The 17,262-nt window shown below is 36.2% G+C and overlaps 1 protein-coding gene across 1 annotated transcript; it reads left to right on the top strand.

Annotated features, from left to right (window-relative positions):
• Nucleotides 1-6,286: 6,286 nt before the first annotated feature.
• LOC133261249 (putative olfactory receptor 56B2) lies at nt 6,287-7,369 on the top strand. The gene has a single exon (XM_061439759.1). It carries the CDS (start codon nt 6,287-6,289, stop codon nt 7,244-7,246), a length of 960 nt encoding a protein of 319 aa, XP_061295743.1. The 3' UTR covers nt 7,247-7,369.
• Nucleotides 7,370-17,262: the final 9,893 nt, after the last annotated feature.

Here is a 17,262-nt window from a genome sequence, read left to right as displayed (position 1 = left end):
AATTTATTATTTTATTTTGCTTGTGGGCAGCAATATGAAACAGAGAAATTAAGCAACTTGATACAATGAGGTTAAACTGCTACATGTAAAGTATCTCATCTATTGTTTCATGAAGGTGATCTTGGTCCACTATTTATTGAGTTGGCCAAAAAGTTGGTTCAGGTAGTGAATATATTATTCAATACAGTTCTGGATGAAAATGAAAAATGTGTCTTTTATTTATACTTAAAACCAACTGAATTCTTTGGCCAACTCAATACTAGTTTGGATTTCTATTTTGTAATATTTCTTCCTTAACTTGTGGGTATGTTTTTAGTGTATTTGTGTAATTTTTGTTTAATTTGTATAAATTTTGTTTCCAAAAATTTTGTGCATTTTCAGTTTATTATTTTCTTTGCACTCTCCTTATGATTCATATATACATATACATTTTATTGCATAAATATTTTCATATAATCAAGGGCTTCCCAGGTGGCACTAGTGGTAAAGAACCTGCCTGCCACTGCAGGATACCTGAGATGCAGTTTTGATCCCTGAGTCAGAAAGATCTGGAGAAAAGGGCACGGCAACCCGCTCCAGTATTCCTACATGGAGAATCCATGGACAGAGGAAGCACAGTTCACAGGGTCGCAGAGTTGACATGACTGAAGTGACTTGGCTTGTATGCATGCGATGTAAAACGCCACCAATTTGGAGTATTGTTTTACCAACTTAAATTTATTTCTAAATCCAAATATCTGTTTTGACTGCTGCCTTATTTGTTACCTTCTTTTTGAAATTCTTTTGTTATCTATTTTGTAATGAGGAATTTTTTTAGATTTAAGTTTTCTCTTGTCTTATGAAGTAGAATTTATACTTCTGTTTCTTCCTTTTATACTTTGAAAACATAATATTTAAATACATGTTTAAATACTTAGAATGTCCTTGAAACATGTATTATCATATGTGAAATGGATCGCCAGTCCAGATTCTATGCATGATACAGGGTGCTTGGGGCTGGTGTGCTGGGATGACCCAGAAGGATGGGATGCGGAGAGAGGTGGGAGTGTGGTTCAGGATGGGGAACACATGTACACCCATGGCGGATTCATGTCACTGTATGTCAAAACCAATACAATATTGTAAAGTAATTAGCCTCCAAAAAGTAAATAAATAAATAAATGTTAAAAAGTAAAAAAAGAAAAAAAAAGAAATTATGTTTTGTACTATGTAAGTTTAAATATAATTAAAAATCTTTAAACCCTGAGATAATTTTAATTAATTACTGATTAATCATTTTTTAACTAGATTTTTTAAATTGAATTCTAAAACATTGATTAATAAAAGCATAATTTTAAGTTCAAATAAATAAATACTTAGAATGGAGTGTAATAGTTCTTAAAGTTTTATGAAATTTGAATCATTAGTTCAGGAATCTATTCATTCACTCAAAATTTATTGATATTTAAAGTGTAATGTGTTGCTGTACAATGCAAGTGAGTTAGTCACTCAGTCATGTCCGACTCTTTGTGACCCCATAGACTGTAGCCCGACAGGATCCTCTTTCCATGGGATTCTCCAGGCAAGAATACTGGAGTGGGGTGCCATACCCTTCTCCAGGGGATCTTCCCCACCCAGGAACCAAACCCAGGTCTCTTGCATTGCAGGCAGATTCTTTACTGTCTTAGCCACCAGGGAAGTCCCCACACTATGCAAATATAAATATAAATACAATAAGTTCAAATATTAAGATTTTGCTTAAATTCTGGTGGATCCAAGTTGTGATTTCTTTTTATATTACTATGATGCTAAAATAGAAAGAGATATTGATCCATTGACAAATATATTCCTTACCTATGATGCCTGCCTCTTTTTTATTTACATCATGTTAAGTAGTTTAACAGATGACTCCCTGTCCTCTCTGAGATAAAGTTGATATTCCAAAATAAAGTGGTGCTTGAAGTTGCAGTGGTTGTAGAAGGATACAAAATAAGATAGAAAATTTCAATTAACAAAGCAAAAAATAGCAGTGAACTTGAGAAGAAAGCATAGCACAGTAACAGAAGAAAGAAACTGTTCTAGCATGCTCTAAGACCATTTTCCTTTTCCTCTTTAAATTCTCCAGATATCCTCCAAAATTTTGCTTAGTTTGATTTCTACCTACTCTTATATGACTCCAAGAATTTATTATAGCACAAGAAAGGTCTTTGAAGGGCACTCTTATAAAGCAGTTCATACCATGTTACTTTACTATTTCTAAAAAAGTTGCTTTGCGATATCTAAACTGTCCTCTTTTGTTGTGAATATATAAAGATAAAACAGGGTTGTAGGTAGAAAAATTAACAAGTAACAACTTTATATCCCTGATTCATCCACTATTTTAAACAATGCTAACTATACTCTTAGTGTATCATTGGACTGTAATATAAGTATATATAGTAAAATGATGGCCAGAGTTTAATTTAACATATACTATGTGAAATTAATTTATGTTATGTTATTTAACATAATATAGGTTTAATTAATTTAACATAGGGAAAAAATTTAACATATACTATGGATGCAAATATATCAGATGTGATAAAATCCAAGGATGAGGCATCATTAAAATTGACAAGGTGAATCAAATTTTTATATTTAACTGTGAGATTGTGTCCCTCTACTACTCAATATCAAGAACACTAGAAGCCAATCACATATTTCTCTAGGATGCATATTGGTCAATTATTTTCTGGGAAAAATGCAAATGCCTCAGGGAAAAAATTCACTGGGAAATAAGAATGTCAACAGTGCTACAAAGGAGACTTTACAGGAGCACACAAAATAAATCCAACCAATTAATGAGACTCACTCATCACCTGGAGTTTCAAATCAGCTTACTAAGGACTTCTTGTGAATTAATAATCAAAGAACACTAATAATGAGAAAATAGAAAGAGAAATTAAGGAAACAATTCTATTCACCATTACAACGAAAAGAATAAAATACTTAGGAATATATCTACCTAAAGAAACTAAAAACCTATATATAGAAAACTATAAAACACTGGTGAAAGAAATCAAAGAGGACACTAATAGATGGAGATATATACCAATGTTCATGGATCAGAAGAATCAATATAGTGAAAATGAATATACTACCCAAAGCAATCTATAGATTCAATGCAATCCCTATCAAGCTACCAATGGTACTTTTCATAGAGCTAGAACAAATAATTTCACAATTTGTATGGAAATACAAAAAACCTCGAATAACCAAAGCAATCTTGAGAAAGAAGAATGGAACTGGAGGAATCAACCTGCCTGACTTCAGGCTCTACTACAAAGCCACAGTCATCAAGACAGTATGGTACTGGCAGAAAGACAGAAATATAGATCAATGGAACAAAATAGAAAGCCCAGAGATAAATCCATGCACATATGGACACCTTATCTTTGACAAAGGAGGCAAGAATATACAGTGGATTAAAGACAATCTCTTTAACAAGTGGTGCTGGGAAAACTGGTCAACCACTTGTAAAAGAATGAAACTAGAACACTTTCTAACACCTTACACAAAAATAAACTCAAAATGGATTAAAGATCTAAACATAAGACCAGAAACTATAAAACTCCTAGAGGAGAACATAGGCAAAACACTCTCCAACATACATCACAGCAGGATCCTCTATGACCCACCTCCCAGAATACTGCAAATAAAAGCAAAAATATACAAATGGGACCTAATTAAAATTAAAAGCTTCTGCACAACAAAAGCAAGGTGAAAAGACAGCCTTCAGAATGGGAGAAAATAATAGCAAATGAAGCAACTGACAAACAAACTAATCTCAAAATATACAAGCAACTCCTGCAGCTCAATTCCAGAAAAATAAACGACCCAACTGAAAAATGGGCCAAAGAACTAAACAGACATTTTTCCAAAGAAGACATACAGATGGCTAACAAACACATGAAAAGATGCTCAACATCACTCATTATCAGAGAAATGCAAATCAAAACCACAATGAGGTCCCATTTCACACCAGTCAGAATGGCTGCGATCCAAAAGTCTACAAGCAATAAATGCTGGAGAGGGTGTGGAGAAAAGGGAACCCTCTTACACTGTTGGTGGGAATGCAAACTAGTACAGTCACTATGGAGCAAAGTGTGGAGATTCCTTAAAAAACTGGAAATAGAACTGCCTTATGACCCAACAATCCCACTGCTGGGCATACACACCGAGGAAACCAGAATTGAAAGAGACATGTGTACCCCAATGTTCATCGCAGCACTGTTTATAATAGCCAGGGCATGGAAACAACCTAGATGTCCATCAGCAGACAAATGGATAAGAAAGCCATAGTACATATACACAATGGAGTATTCCTTGGCCATTAAAAAGAATATATTTTAATCAGTTCTAATGAGGTGGATGAAACTGGAGCCTATTATACAGACTGAAGTAAGCCAGAAAGAAAAACACCAATACAGTACACTAACGCATATATATGGAATTTAGAAAGATGGTAACAACAACCCTGTATGTGAGACAGCAAAAGACACAGATGTACAGAACAGTCTTTTGGACTCTGTGGGAGAGGGAGAGGGTGGGATGATTTGGGAGAAAGGCATTGAAACATGTATAATATCATATAAGAAACAAATCGCCAGTCCAGGTTCAATGCAGGATATAGGATGCTTGGGGCTGGTGCACTGGGATGATCCAGAGGTATGGTACAGGGAGGGAGGTGGGAGAGGTGTTCAAGATGGCAAATACATGTACACCCGTGGCAGATTCATGTTGATGTACGGCAAAACCAATACAATATTGTAAAGTAAAAAAAATAATATAAATACATTAATGTTTTTAAAAAAAAGAACATATGACATTTGAAAAATAGTTCAAATATTAAGATTAAAAACAATACAAGCTATAAAAATAAACTATTAAAATTAGAGGTCATTAAAATAGTATATATAAAAGAAGTGTTATTTTTGTCTAAATATATATCTTTTTAAATCGACCTTCTTCATTATCTTATTATAAGTATAATGGAATGGTATCACTTGGATTAGAATGAATATATTTTCCAGGACTATATTCACACTATTGTTCTGTACATACTATTATTTCGAACCACATTTTTCAACATTTTATGTCCTGATAATATATCCCTAATATTTAATTTATTGAAAGCATATAAATAAATATATAATAGACATTTAGGAGAAACAGATCATGAAATATGTTTCCCCTTTTGCATTAAAATGTATAAGTGATTAATAAACTTTGACAGATAAGCACTAACGTGATTCAAGTAATTTGATTTTCAAAATCTTTACCTCAAACTAATATTTTAATGCCTGCTTTATTCTTTATACTTTGGCTATCTGGAGTGCTCCAAGAATCAAAACTACATCAAGTAGGAGAAAGTTACTGAAAACCAGAATTAATTGGTTTTGAATAACAATGATATTCCTAAATCACATTTCTCTTTTATTTTTACAGTTTTGGACAAGTCATTAGCAAATTTTGATAAAAGCTTCCTCACTTAAAATGTGCACTAAATTATTTCATATATTTCAATTAAAATTAAATGGGACACAGTATTATTTAACAAAATCTCAAATCCTTGAAATAAGAGTTATTTTCAGTATCATATATTCTAGTCTATTACTTAAATATCTCCATGCACAGAAATTTCTATACTCCTTGCATATATTAAGTTTCTAATAATTCAGCAAAACAAATTCAAGAGTGCAGGCTGTGATATCATAAGGCTACATCTTCTCCAGCTTTCATGAGTTGTAGGCTGAAGATAATGTGCAGAGTCATGATTTTCTCTAAAGTTCTGTTCCTCAGTTACGAGAAGATGAAACAATACAAACTAACTTATGGTATGAAGTTTGTGTTTTGATAAATAATTTAATACTCAATGTGTTAAAATAGCTCCTGTTTAATTAGAAATATTGAAGGAATGTTGGATACTTCTAATCTGCCTGCAAAGCCAGAGCCCCAGGTTTAATCCCCCAATCATGAAAATCTCCTGGAGAAGTGAATGGCTACCCACTCCAGTATTCTTGCCTGGAGAATTCTATGGACAGAGGAGCCTGGTGGGCTACAGACCATGGGTTCGCAAAGAGTTGGACACGACTGAGTGACTAACACTCTCAAAAACTTCATTTTCAAGGAATGTTAGTAATGGAATTAGAGTTTAAAAAGAGGATTCCCCTACAACACCTACAAAACCATGAATGTAACTTCTTCAAACACTGTCAGAGAGATTATTAAGAATAGTAACCTTGAATGTTTTTCTTCTTAGTGAATTATGTTCCAGGATCTCGGAAATTTCAACAGCTCAAAGTTTCAGGTCTCTGAGTTCATTCTTTTGGGATTCCCAGGCATTCACAGCTGGCAGCACTGGCTATCCCTGCCTCTGGTTCTGCTCTACCTCTTAGCTCTCAGTGCAAACATCCTTATCTTGATCATCATCAATCAAGAGGCAACACTGCACCAGCCTATGTATTATTTCCTGGGCATCCTGGCTGTGGTTGACATGGGCCTTGCTACCACCATCATGCCCAAGATTTTGACCATCTTGTGGTTCAATGCGAAGACCATTGGTCTCCCTGAGTGCTTTGTACAGATGTATGCCATACATAGCTTTGTAGGAATGGAATCAGGCATTTTTGTCTGCATGGCTATAGATAGATATGTGGCAATTTGTCAACCACTGTGTTATTCATCAATCATCACCAAATCTTTTGTGCTCAAAGCTACTGTGCTCATGGCACTCAGAAACAGCCTGACTACCATCCCAATTCCTGTGTTGGCGGCTCAGAGACACTATTGCTCAAAAAACCAAATTGAGCACTGTCTGTGCTCTAATCTTGGTGTCACTAGTCTATCCTGTGATGACAGAACAGTCAACAGTGTTTACCAGCTACTTTTGGCCTGGATACTCATGGGGAGTGACTTGGGTTTGATTCTTGTATCCTATGCTTTGATACTTCACTCTGTACTGAAACTGAACTCAATGGAAGCTACATCCAAGGCCCTGAGTACCTGCACTTCCCACCTCATCCTAATCCTGTTTTTCTACACAGTCGTTATTGTCATTTCTATCACCCATAGTGCAACAATGACATTTCCCCTCATCCCAGTTCTACTCAATGTACTCCACAACGTCATTCCTCCTGCCCTCAATCCTATGGTCTATGCACTCAAGAACAAGGAGCTCAGACAGGGCTTATGCAAGCTCCTTAAGCTGGACTTCAAAGGCAATTAACTTGGGGAGGATGCTCAACTTTGTAATTTCCCTATGTGTATAATCATTACATTCTTCAAAGATTATAGATAAATAAGAACTAAGAAACACTACATTTTTCAGTTAGTTTAAGGAATCAGTGGCAATTAATGAAACCTTCAAAATGAGAATGAAGTAATCTTGCTTTTCAATAAATTTCTTCATCAAATGAGTAATGCAATGATGTTGATTGTCTCAAGGAATCCACAGAAAGACAACAGAATATATACTCCATTTCTGTCTCCAGTTCCTCTAAATAGACCTTCCTAACAAAGTTTAATGCTGCTGCTAAGTCACCTCAGTCGTGTCCGACTCTGTGCGACTCCATAGATGGCAGCCCACCAGGTTCCCAGCCCTGGGATTCTCCAGGCAACAATACTGGAGTGGGTTTCCATTTTCTTCTCCAGTTCATGAAAGTGAAAAGTGAAAGTGAAAGTGAAATCACTCAGTCGAGTCCGACTCTTCGCGACCCCATGGACTGTAGCCTACCAGGCTCCTCCATCCATGGGATTTCCCAGGCAAGAGTACTGGACTGGGTTGCCATTGCCTTCTCCAACAATGTTTAATAGAGATGGTTGAAAGAGATATCTGCCATTTTATTCTTTTTTAATGAGAGTATTTAATCCATATATATTTTATTTGATTACTGATAGCATATACCTCGGAGAAGGCAATGGCACCCCAATCCAGTACTCCTGCCTGGTAAATCCCATGGATGGAGGAGTCTGGTAGGCTGCAGTCCATGGGGTCGCTAAGAGTCGGACATGACTGAGCGACTTTACTTTCACTTTTCACTTTCATGCATTGGAGAAGGAAATGGCAACCCACTCCAGTGCTCTTACCCAGAGAATCCCAGGGATGGAGGAGTCTGGTGGGCTGCTGTCTAAGGGGTCACACAGAGTCGGACACGACTGAAGTGACTTAGCAGTAGCAGCATATACCTGCTCCATGACAAAACTAGACAGCATATTAAAAAGCAAAGACATCACTTTGATGACTTAGGCCCTTATAGTCAAAGTTATGGTTTCTCTGGTAGTCACTTATGGACAGGAGAGTTGGCTCGTAAAGAAGGCTGGTGCTAAAGCTGAAGCTCCAGTCCTTTGGCCACCTGCTGCCTAGTACTGACTAATTCGAAAAGACCCTGATGCTGGGAAAGAATGAGCGCAGGAAGAGGAGGGGGTGACAGAGGAAGAATGATTAAATGGCATCCCCGACTCAATAGACATGGGTCTGGGCAAACTCAGGCATAAAGTGAAGTACAGGGAAGCCTGGCATCTGCAGTTCAAGGGTCTCAAAGAGCCAGACATGATTTAACAACTGAGCAACACAAACTGCTCCAGATATTTGTGCTTCTTTCTGAGGAGTTTTACCATTTTTAAATGGTCAAAAAACTTGAGTAGACACTTCTTTAAATAAAATATGAGATGCCAGCAAATATATGAAAAGATTTTTATAAATTAAAATCAAAACAACAATAATCACAATAAGTTTAGGATAATTAATATACACTCTAAATGATTACTATTTTGTTTTAAATTTAGCAGATGTTGACAATATTGTGACAATATTTTGAAACATGGCATTATTATACGTTGATAGAGAGTATGTAAAAATCACACAGGTGCTCTGGAAAAAACTTTAGTAATTACTCAATTTAAAGGTAGTTACCATATGACTCAGAAATTTAACTCCTAAGCATATAATCAGACAACTTAACACAGCTGCAGCAAAAATTTTATGTAGAAACATTCATAGTATCATTGTTAATCAAAAAGTTGAAAGAAGTCAAATGCTGTTGAATATCAGTTGTTTAATAGATAAACAATATTAAGCATATCCATTTCAGGAATTATTATTCATCCATAAAAAGGATGAAGTTCTGATACATATTCTTGCATAAATAAAATTTGAAAAAAGCATGCTAAATAAAAAAGACAGACACTAAAGGCTACAAGTTACATGCTTTCAATTACATCAAATCTCCAGAAGAGGGAATCCATTGAACAACAACAACAAAAATAGTCCTTGGTAAGAAGAGAAGTGACAAATTAATAAGCAGTTACTCATTAATGCTACAGAGGTAATGGAAATGTTTTGAAACAGTATTGTGCTGACGGTTGTGCAGCACTTTGAATGTACCAAAGGGTACTCAGTTTTGCATTTTTGAGTGCTATTTTATGTGGCATGTGAATTTCACTTCAATAAAAAAAATGATAAAATGCAAAAAAAAGACTGTTCTGTGTCTTTATGTATGTATATATGTCTCTCTCTATATATGGAAAATGGTTAAAATAATTTACATATCATATAACATCAATTTAAAATGGTACAATTTATTTTTTAGTAGGTATTACCAGAACTTCTGTCAATACAGAAGCCCATGTATATACATCTGTCTCTTTCTCTTTAGTCGATAAGTCGTATCTGACTCTTGCGACCTCATGGATAGTAGCCTGCCAGGCTCCTCTGTCCATGGGATTCTCTGGAAAAGAATACTGGAGTGGGTTGCCATTTCCTTTTCCAATATATACATATAGCAAATACATGGGCTTCCCTGGTAGCTCAGACGGTAAGAAGCAACTACAATGTAGGAGATCCGAGTTCATTCACTGTGTCAGGAAGATCCCCTGGAGGAAGTCATGGCAAACCACTCCAGTATTCTTGCCTGGAGAATTCCATGGGCAGAGGACCCTGGCAGGCTACACTATGTGGGGTCACAAAGAGTCAGACATGACTGACTAAAACACACATAGAAAATATACATTTAAAAATGTGCCAACAGAAGCTTTTAAGTTTAATTAGGTCCCATTTGTTTATTTTTGCTTTTATTTCCAATATTCTGGGAGGTGGGTCATAGAGGATCCTGCTGTGATGTATGTCGGAGAGTGTTTTGCCTATGTTCTCCTCTAGGAGTTTTATAGTTTCTGGTCTTACGTTGAGATCTTTAATCCATTTTGAGTATACTTTTGTGTGTGGTGTTAGAAAGTGTTCTAGTTTCATTCTTTTACAAGTGGTTGACCAGTTTTCCCAGCACCACTTGTTAAAGAGATTGTCTTTAATCCATGTACATTCTTTCCTCCTTTGTCAAAGATAAGGTGTCCATATGTGCATGGATTTATCTCTGCTCTTTCTATTTTATTCCATTGATCAATATTTCTGTCTTTGTGCCAGTACCATACTGTCTTGATAACTGTGGCTTTGTAATAGAGCTGAAGTCAGGTAGGTTGATTCCTCCAGTTCCATTCTTCTTTCTCAAGATAGCTTTGGCTATTCAAGGTTTTACATATTTCCATACAAATTGTGAAATTATTTGTTCTAGCTCTGTGAAGCAAATGAAGCAACTGACAAACAACTAATCTCAAAAATATACAAGCAACTCCTACAGCTCAACTCCAGAAAAATAAATGACCCAATCAAAAAATGGGCCAAAGAACTAAATAGACATTTCTCCAAAGAAGACATACAGATGGCTAACAAACACATGAAAAGATGCTCGACATCACTCATTATCAGAGAAATGCAAATCAAAACCACTATGAGGTTCACACCAGTCAGAATGGCTGCGATCCAAAAGTCTACAAGCAATAAATGCTGGAGAGGGTGTGGAGAAAAGGGAACCCTCTTACACTGTTGGTGGGAATGCAAACTAGTACAGCCACTAAGGAGAACAGTGTGGAGATTCCTTAAAAAACTGGAAATAGAACTGCCTTATGATCCAGCAATCCCACTTCTGGGCATACACACTAAGGAAACCAGAAGGGAAAGAGACACGTGTACCCCAATGTTCATTGCAGCACTGTTTATAATAGCCAGGACATGGAAGCAACCTAGATATCCATCAGCAGATGAATGGATAAAGAAAGCAGTGGTACATATACACAATGGAGTATTACTCAGCCATTAAAAAGAATACATTTGAATCAGTTCTAATGAGATGGATGAAACTGGAACCTATTATACAGAGTGAAGTAAGCCAGAAAGAAAAACACCAATACAGTATACTAATGCATATATATGGAATTTAGAAAGATGGTAACAATAACCCTGTGTACAAGACAGCAAAAGAGACACTGATGTATAGATCAGTCTTATGGACTCTGTGGGAGAGGGAGAGGGTGGGGAGATTTGGGAGAATGGCACTGAAACATGTATAATATCATGTATGAAACGAGTCACCAGTCCAGGTTCGATGCACGATACTGGATGCTTGGGGCTGGTGCACTGGGACGACCCAGAGGGAGGGTATGGGGAGGGAGGAGGAGGAGGGTTCAGGATGGGGAACACAGGTATACCTGTGGCAGATTCATTTCGATATTTGGCAAAACTAATACAATATTGTAAAATTTAAAAATAAAATGAAATTTAAAAAAATAATAAAATGTGCCTGTAGTTAATTCTACATTATAAAATTTAAAGTATCTGATTTATCTATTTCTAAAATAATTTTTCCAAATAGTAAAAAATACAAGTGCTGCTTTCAATATCTAATTAATGGATATGTAACTAGAATCATTTGTGTTTTATTATTTTTTTTGTTATCATCAACATCATTATTATCTCAAAACTTAGGCATCAAAATATTACTAACATAATAAGCCTGAACTATTGATGGAGTTATACATTTCCATAATATCCGTGATCATCCTCACATGAAAGAAAAAAAAGTGAATGAATAAAAAGAAATAGGAATGGGTGTGTAATTAAAACCTCTGAACATCCTTACAAGGGAAGAAAGAGAATTTTTAATAAATATTAAAATCTCTAATATTCATCGAAATTAGATTATGTTGATTCTCACTCCTCCATATATATTCCTCATGTGCAAGCACACAGATTAGATACATACAGATTAACTTATTCTCCATGTGTTATCTTCTAGGCAGTGAGAATAGAAACTTCCACTGCTCCTTTTTCAATAGGGGTTAGCTTAATTCCCAAATCAGTACCTGTATCTCAAGTGTTTTGCAATATTTCCTAGGATACATAGCACATCTTAAAAATATTCAGTCCTATAGTGCAAATGTCAAAAGATTTAGTAGTTGAGGACTTGAATGTACATATATTGTACATTCTTGATTTTTTTAAACCAATATCCTGAACACCTGGAGCAGATTGCATTCAACTCACTGTTCGGCTTTCCAGAAACTAAGGTATTAAAGGACTTACAAAGTGAGAGTAGAGGCAGAATCTTTTTTAATTCCCTATTGGAGAAGGAAATGGCAACCCACTCCAGCATTCTTGCCTGGAGAATCCCAGGGACGGTGGAGCCTGGTGAGCTGCCGTCTATGGGGTCGCACAGACTCGGACACGACTGAAGCGACTTAGCAGCAGCAGGCAGTAAAAAATGTGAGGAGTTTTGGGATTTATAATAACTGATTATTATATCCACACAACTTCAGGTATGATTCCATCTACCAATTTGAAGGCTGAAGTGTTCAGAAAGACTGGATTTTCATGGGAAAATATTTACTTCTCTTCTCAGATTACAATACAGTACATTTTTCCATGTTTATTATGAATATCTAGTTATTTTTCTAAGCAAATGGTAATCTTTTTTGGCTCTGTTGTGCTAAAATCAAGAAAGAAGCGCGGCCATTTAATGAAGAATGGGGAAACAGCAAGAGAATAGCTCTTGATCATAGTCAAAGGACTCTTGTAATTTACCTACCCTCCGACTGATCTCAGATTAAGAATCTCATTTACATAGTTTATTTTTAGAGATACTTATTTGTGACTGAACTTTATTAAATTTATGTAGGAAAATCTATTGGGAGGAGGAATAAACAACCATATTAGAAAAAGAACATGGAATGTAAAATTGAGAACTGATTAGTGAGGAAACAAACATTTCTATGGATTTTAGAAACAGGAAGAGGCAACAGGTGGTACAATAATTGTACTTATAAATAAGTGACCATGTTCTTGTGTTAATGTCATAACTTCAACACACTTGTCTCCCACAGAACAACATGAGCCCATTTTCCTTGCAGAAAACTTAAGTTATAATGTATTGCAATCATTTTAAATTTGTTTTGGAAAGTCTTATGTAATTAATGGACTTCCCTGGTGGCTCAGATGGTAAAGCGTCTGCCTACAATGTGGGAGACCCCAGTTCAATCTCTGGGTTGTGAAGATCTCCTGGAGAAGGAAATGGCAACCCAGTCCAGTATTCTGGCCTGGAAAATCCCATGGACGGAGAAGCCTGGTAGGTTACAGTCCATGGGGTCGCAAAGAGTTGGACACGACTGAGCAACTTATGACTATGTAATTATGGTCAGTACTACAATATTTGGTTTAAGCTTCGCTTGTTAACGGAGAGTATTGTAAATGTATTGCAAATGGACATAGATTTCTCATGTAACAAGAAAACCAGCTTTAATAATCGACACTAGAACTTTTAAAAGGAAACAAGAAGGACATAAATAGGATATTTATCTCATCTTTAGGAACTATATCGTTAGAGCACAAAAGACTTCAGAGATATATTTGCCATTCTCAGTGATTTTTTTTTTTAAATCAGTGCTTTTTCTGGGCTTCCTTGGTGGCTCAGACAGTAAAGAATCCACCTGCAATACAGGAGACCAGGGTTCAATCCCTGGGTTCAGAAAATCCCCTGGAGAAGGGAATGGCTAACCACTCCAGTATTCTTGTCTGGAGAATTCCTCAGACAGAGAAGGCTGGCTTTCGCTACCTGTATTTCATGGACACAAAGAGATAAGAGTTGACAGTTCAAAGGTATTGAGAGGAAGAAACAAGTAAGATCCTAGTTTTTCAACAACTTTGAAAATCTGTCTACACTAGTCAATAATACACTTCAAATTCTTTCTTATTCAACAGTAACCATTATATAAGTGTGCAAATATACCTACACACATATATAAATCGCTACAGTTTTGTCTCTTATTGAAAAATGTAAAAGTAATGTGAAAAGTATAATGGCATGCAAACATTAGAAAAATATTTACAAGCCTGACAAGAAAGAAACCTGATGACAATTTTGGTTTGTAAGAAACACATTCTTAGTATATTGTAAATTCATATTATTTGTCAAAAACACAAATTGCAAGGTTTCTGTTAGCCTTGCCATTGTTAGCTTGAGTCCACACCAGTGTTATTAAACAGGAATTTGAGGATTAGTTAATAAATTTTGGCTGCTTTAAGTGAATTTCCCAATTTTGAAATTTTTTCCACATACTAATAAACTAATAATTTCAATATATTTTATTTTGCTTGTGGACAATCATATGAACATGGAAATGGAACAATGTGATATACTGAGGATTAACTGCTGTGTGTAAACATGTCATCTATTGCTTTACCAAGGTGATCTTCACCCACCATTTACTTGTTTGGGTGTCTATTTTGTTTGTGTGTCTATTTCCTCCATTTTGGGGGGAGTATGTGTTTGGTTTATATAATTTTTGTTTCCAAAAACCTTTGTGCATTTTTAGTTTACACTCTTTTTGTCATTTATATATATACTTACTTACAGATATGTATTTTATTGTGTAAGCATTTGCAAATAATCAGTGTGAAATAAGGCCAACTAGCAGTATTGTTTTACTGATTGAAATTTATTTCCAAAACTAAACAATTAGTTTTGATTGCTGCCACATATTTTCCTTGCATTTTTGAAAGTGTTTTTATTATATATACTTTATATTAGGGAATTGCTTTGAGAATTTAAATTTTTCTGTTGATTTGAAAGAGATATTATAGTTCTATTTTTCCTGATGGTTCCTTTTATACTTTTGAAAAGGAAGCAATTAAATTACAGAATAATAATTCTTAAAGTCATAAAATGTGAATAATTTATTTAGTAACCTGTTCATTAACTCTAAATTTATTGATATCAAATATATGCATTATGTCTTACTGCTGCTGCTGCTGCTGCTGCTGCTAAGTCACTTCAGTCGTGTTCGACTCTGCCCATAGACGGCAGCCCACTGGGTCCCCTGTCCCTGGGATTCTCCAGGCAAGGACACTGGAGTGGGTTGCCATTAAACAATGCAAATATAAAAAATATTATGCACAAATAATAATTTTTTTGTTAAATTCTGGTGGATTCAAGTTATCAATGTGTTTTATAATATCATGATGTTAAAATAGAAAGAGATATCAATCCATTGGCAAACATATTCCTTACCTACAAAGTCCTCCTCGTTTGTGTGTTTGTGTGTTCAGTACTCAGTCATGTCTGATTCCTTGTGACCCCACAGACTGTAGCCTGTCAGGCTCATCTGTCCATGGAATTTTCCAGGCAAGAATACTAGAGTGGGTTTTCATTTACTATTCCAGGGGTTCCTCCTGACCCAGGGATCAACCCATGTCCCTGACATCTCCTACATTGGCAGGCAGACAAAGATTCAAAGGATGGTTCCTTGTCCTCTCTCAGACAAAGTTGATATTGCTAAAGCAGGTGATGCTTGAAGCTGGAGTGGAGGTGGGAGGGTACAAAATAGAATAGAAAACTGAAGAACCACAAAGCTAAAACTATTGGAGATTTTGAATAAGAAATATCAAACACACATGTATACCTGTGGTGGATTCATTTTGATATTTGGCAAAACTAATACAATTATGTAAAGTTTAAAAATAAAAAAAAAAAGAAAGAAAGAAAGAAAAAAAGAAAGAAAGAAAAAAAAAAAAAAGAAACTGATTTAACAGAATTTTAACCATGATTCAGTTGTAAGATCACTGGTCTTATAACTATTGGTCTTTTGATATTTGGTCTTTGGCTATTTGAAAAATCCCCTAATTGCCTGCAAAGTTTTGCTTGATTTCATTTCTACCTGCTCCTTTATGAGTCCAAGAATTTGTTATAGCACAAGAAAGGTCTTTGAAGAGGCTCTTATTAAGTAGTTCATATTATATTGCATAGCTACTTCAAAAGAAGTTGTTTCTTGCAGTATCTAAACTGTCCTCTTTCATTGTGAATACATAAAGATAAAACAGGATGTAGGTAAAAAAAATAAGTAACAACTTTATAACTCTGACTCATACAGTATTTTAAACACTTAACTACTGTCTTGGACTTCCTTGGTGTTTCAGTGGGAAAGAATCCTCCTGCCAGTGCAGGAGACATGGGTGGGGAAGATCCCCTAGAGAAGGAAACAGCAACCCAGTCTAGCATTCTTGCCTGTGAAATCCCATGCACAGAGGAAACTAGTCATCTACAGTTTGCTTGCAGTGGGTACTAAGTCACTTCAGTCCTGTCCAACTTTTTGACCCTATGGACCGTAGCCCACCAGGCTCCTCTGTTCATGAGATTCTCCAGGCTAGAATACTGGAGTGGGTTGCCATCTCCTTTTCCAGGGGATTTTCCTGACCCAGGGATGGAACTGTGTCTCTTGTGCCTCATGCATTGGCAGCTGGGTTCTTTACCACTAATGCCACCTGGGAAGCTCAAGGCTTCCCTGTCTCAGTTCAGTTCAGTCACTCAGTTGTGTACAACTCTGTGACCCCATGAACCACAGCACACCAGGCCTCCCTGCCCCATTACCAGCTCCTTCAGTTCACCCAAACCCATGTCCGTTGAGTCGGTGATGCCATCCAACTATCTCATCCTCTGTCGTCCGCTTCTCCTTCTGCCCTCAATCTTTTCCAGCATTAGGGTCTTTTCAAATGAGTCAGCTCTTCACATCAGGTGGCCAATGTATTGGAGTTTCAGCTTCAACATCAGTCCTTCCAATGAACACCCAGGAGTGATCTCCTTTAGGATGGACTGGTTGGATCTCCTTGCAGTACAAGGGACTCTCAGGAGTCCTCCAACACCACAGTTCAAAAGCATCAATCTTCGGCACTCAGCTTTCTTCGCAGTCCAACTCTCACATCATACATGACCACAGGAAAAACCATATCCTTGACTAGATGGACCTTTGTTGGCAAAGTAATGTCTCTGCTTTTGAATATGCTATCTAGGTTGGTCATAACTTTCCTTCCAAGGAGTAAGCGTCTTTTAACTTCATGGCTGCAATCACCACCTGCAGTGATTTTGG

The sequence above is a fragment of the Bos javanicus genome, chromosome 15, assembly GCF_032452875.1.
Source record: "Bos javanicus breed banteng chromosome 15, ARS-OSU_banteng_1.0, whole genome shotgun sequence".
In the NCBI taxonomy this organism is placed as follows: domain Eukaryota; kingdom Metazoa; phylum Chordata; class Mammalia; order Artiodactyla; family Bovidae; genus Bos; species Bos javanicus.
This window is presented reverse-complemented; position numbering and strand designations above follow the sequence as displayed.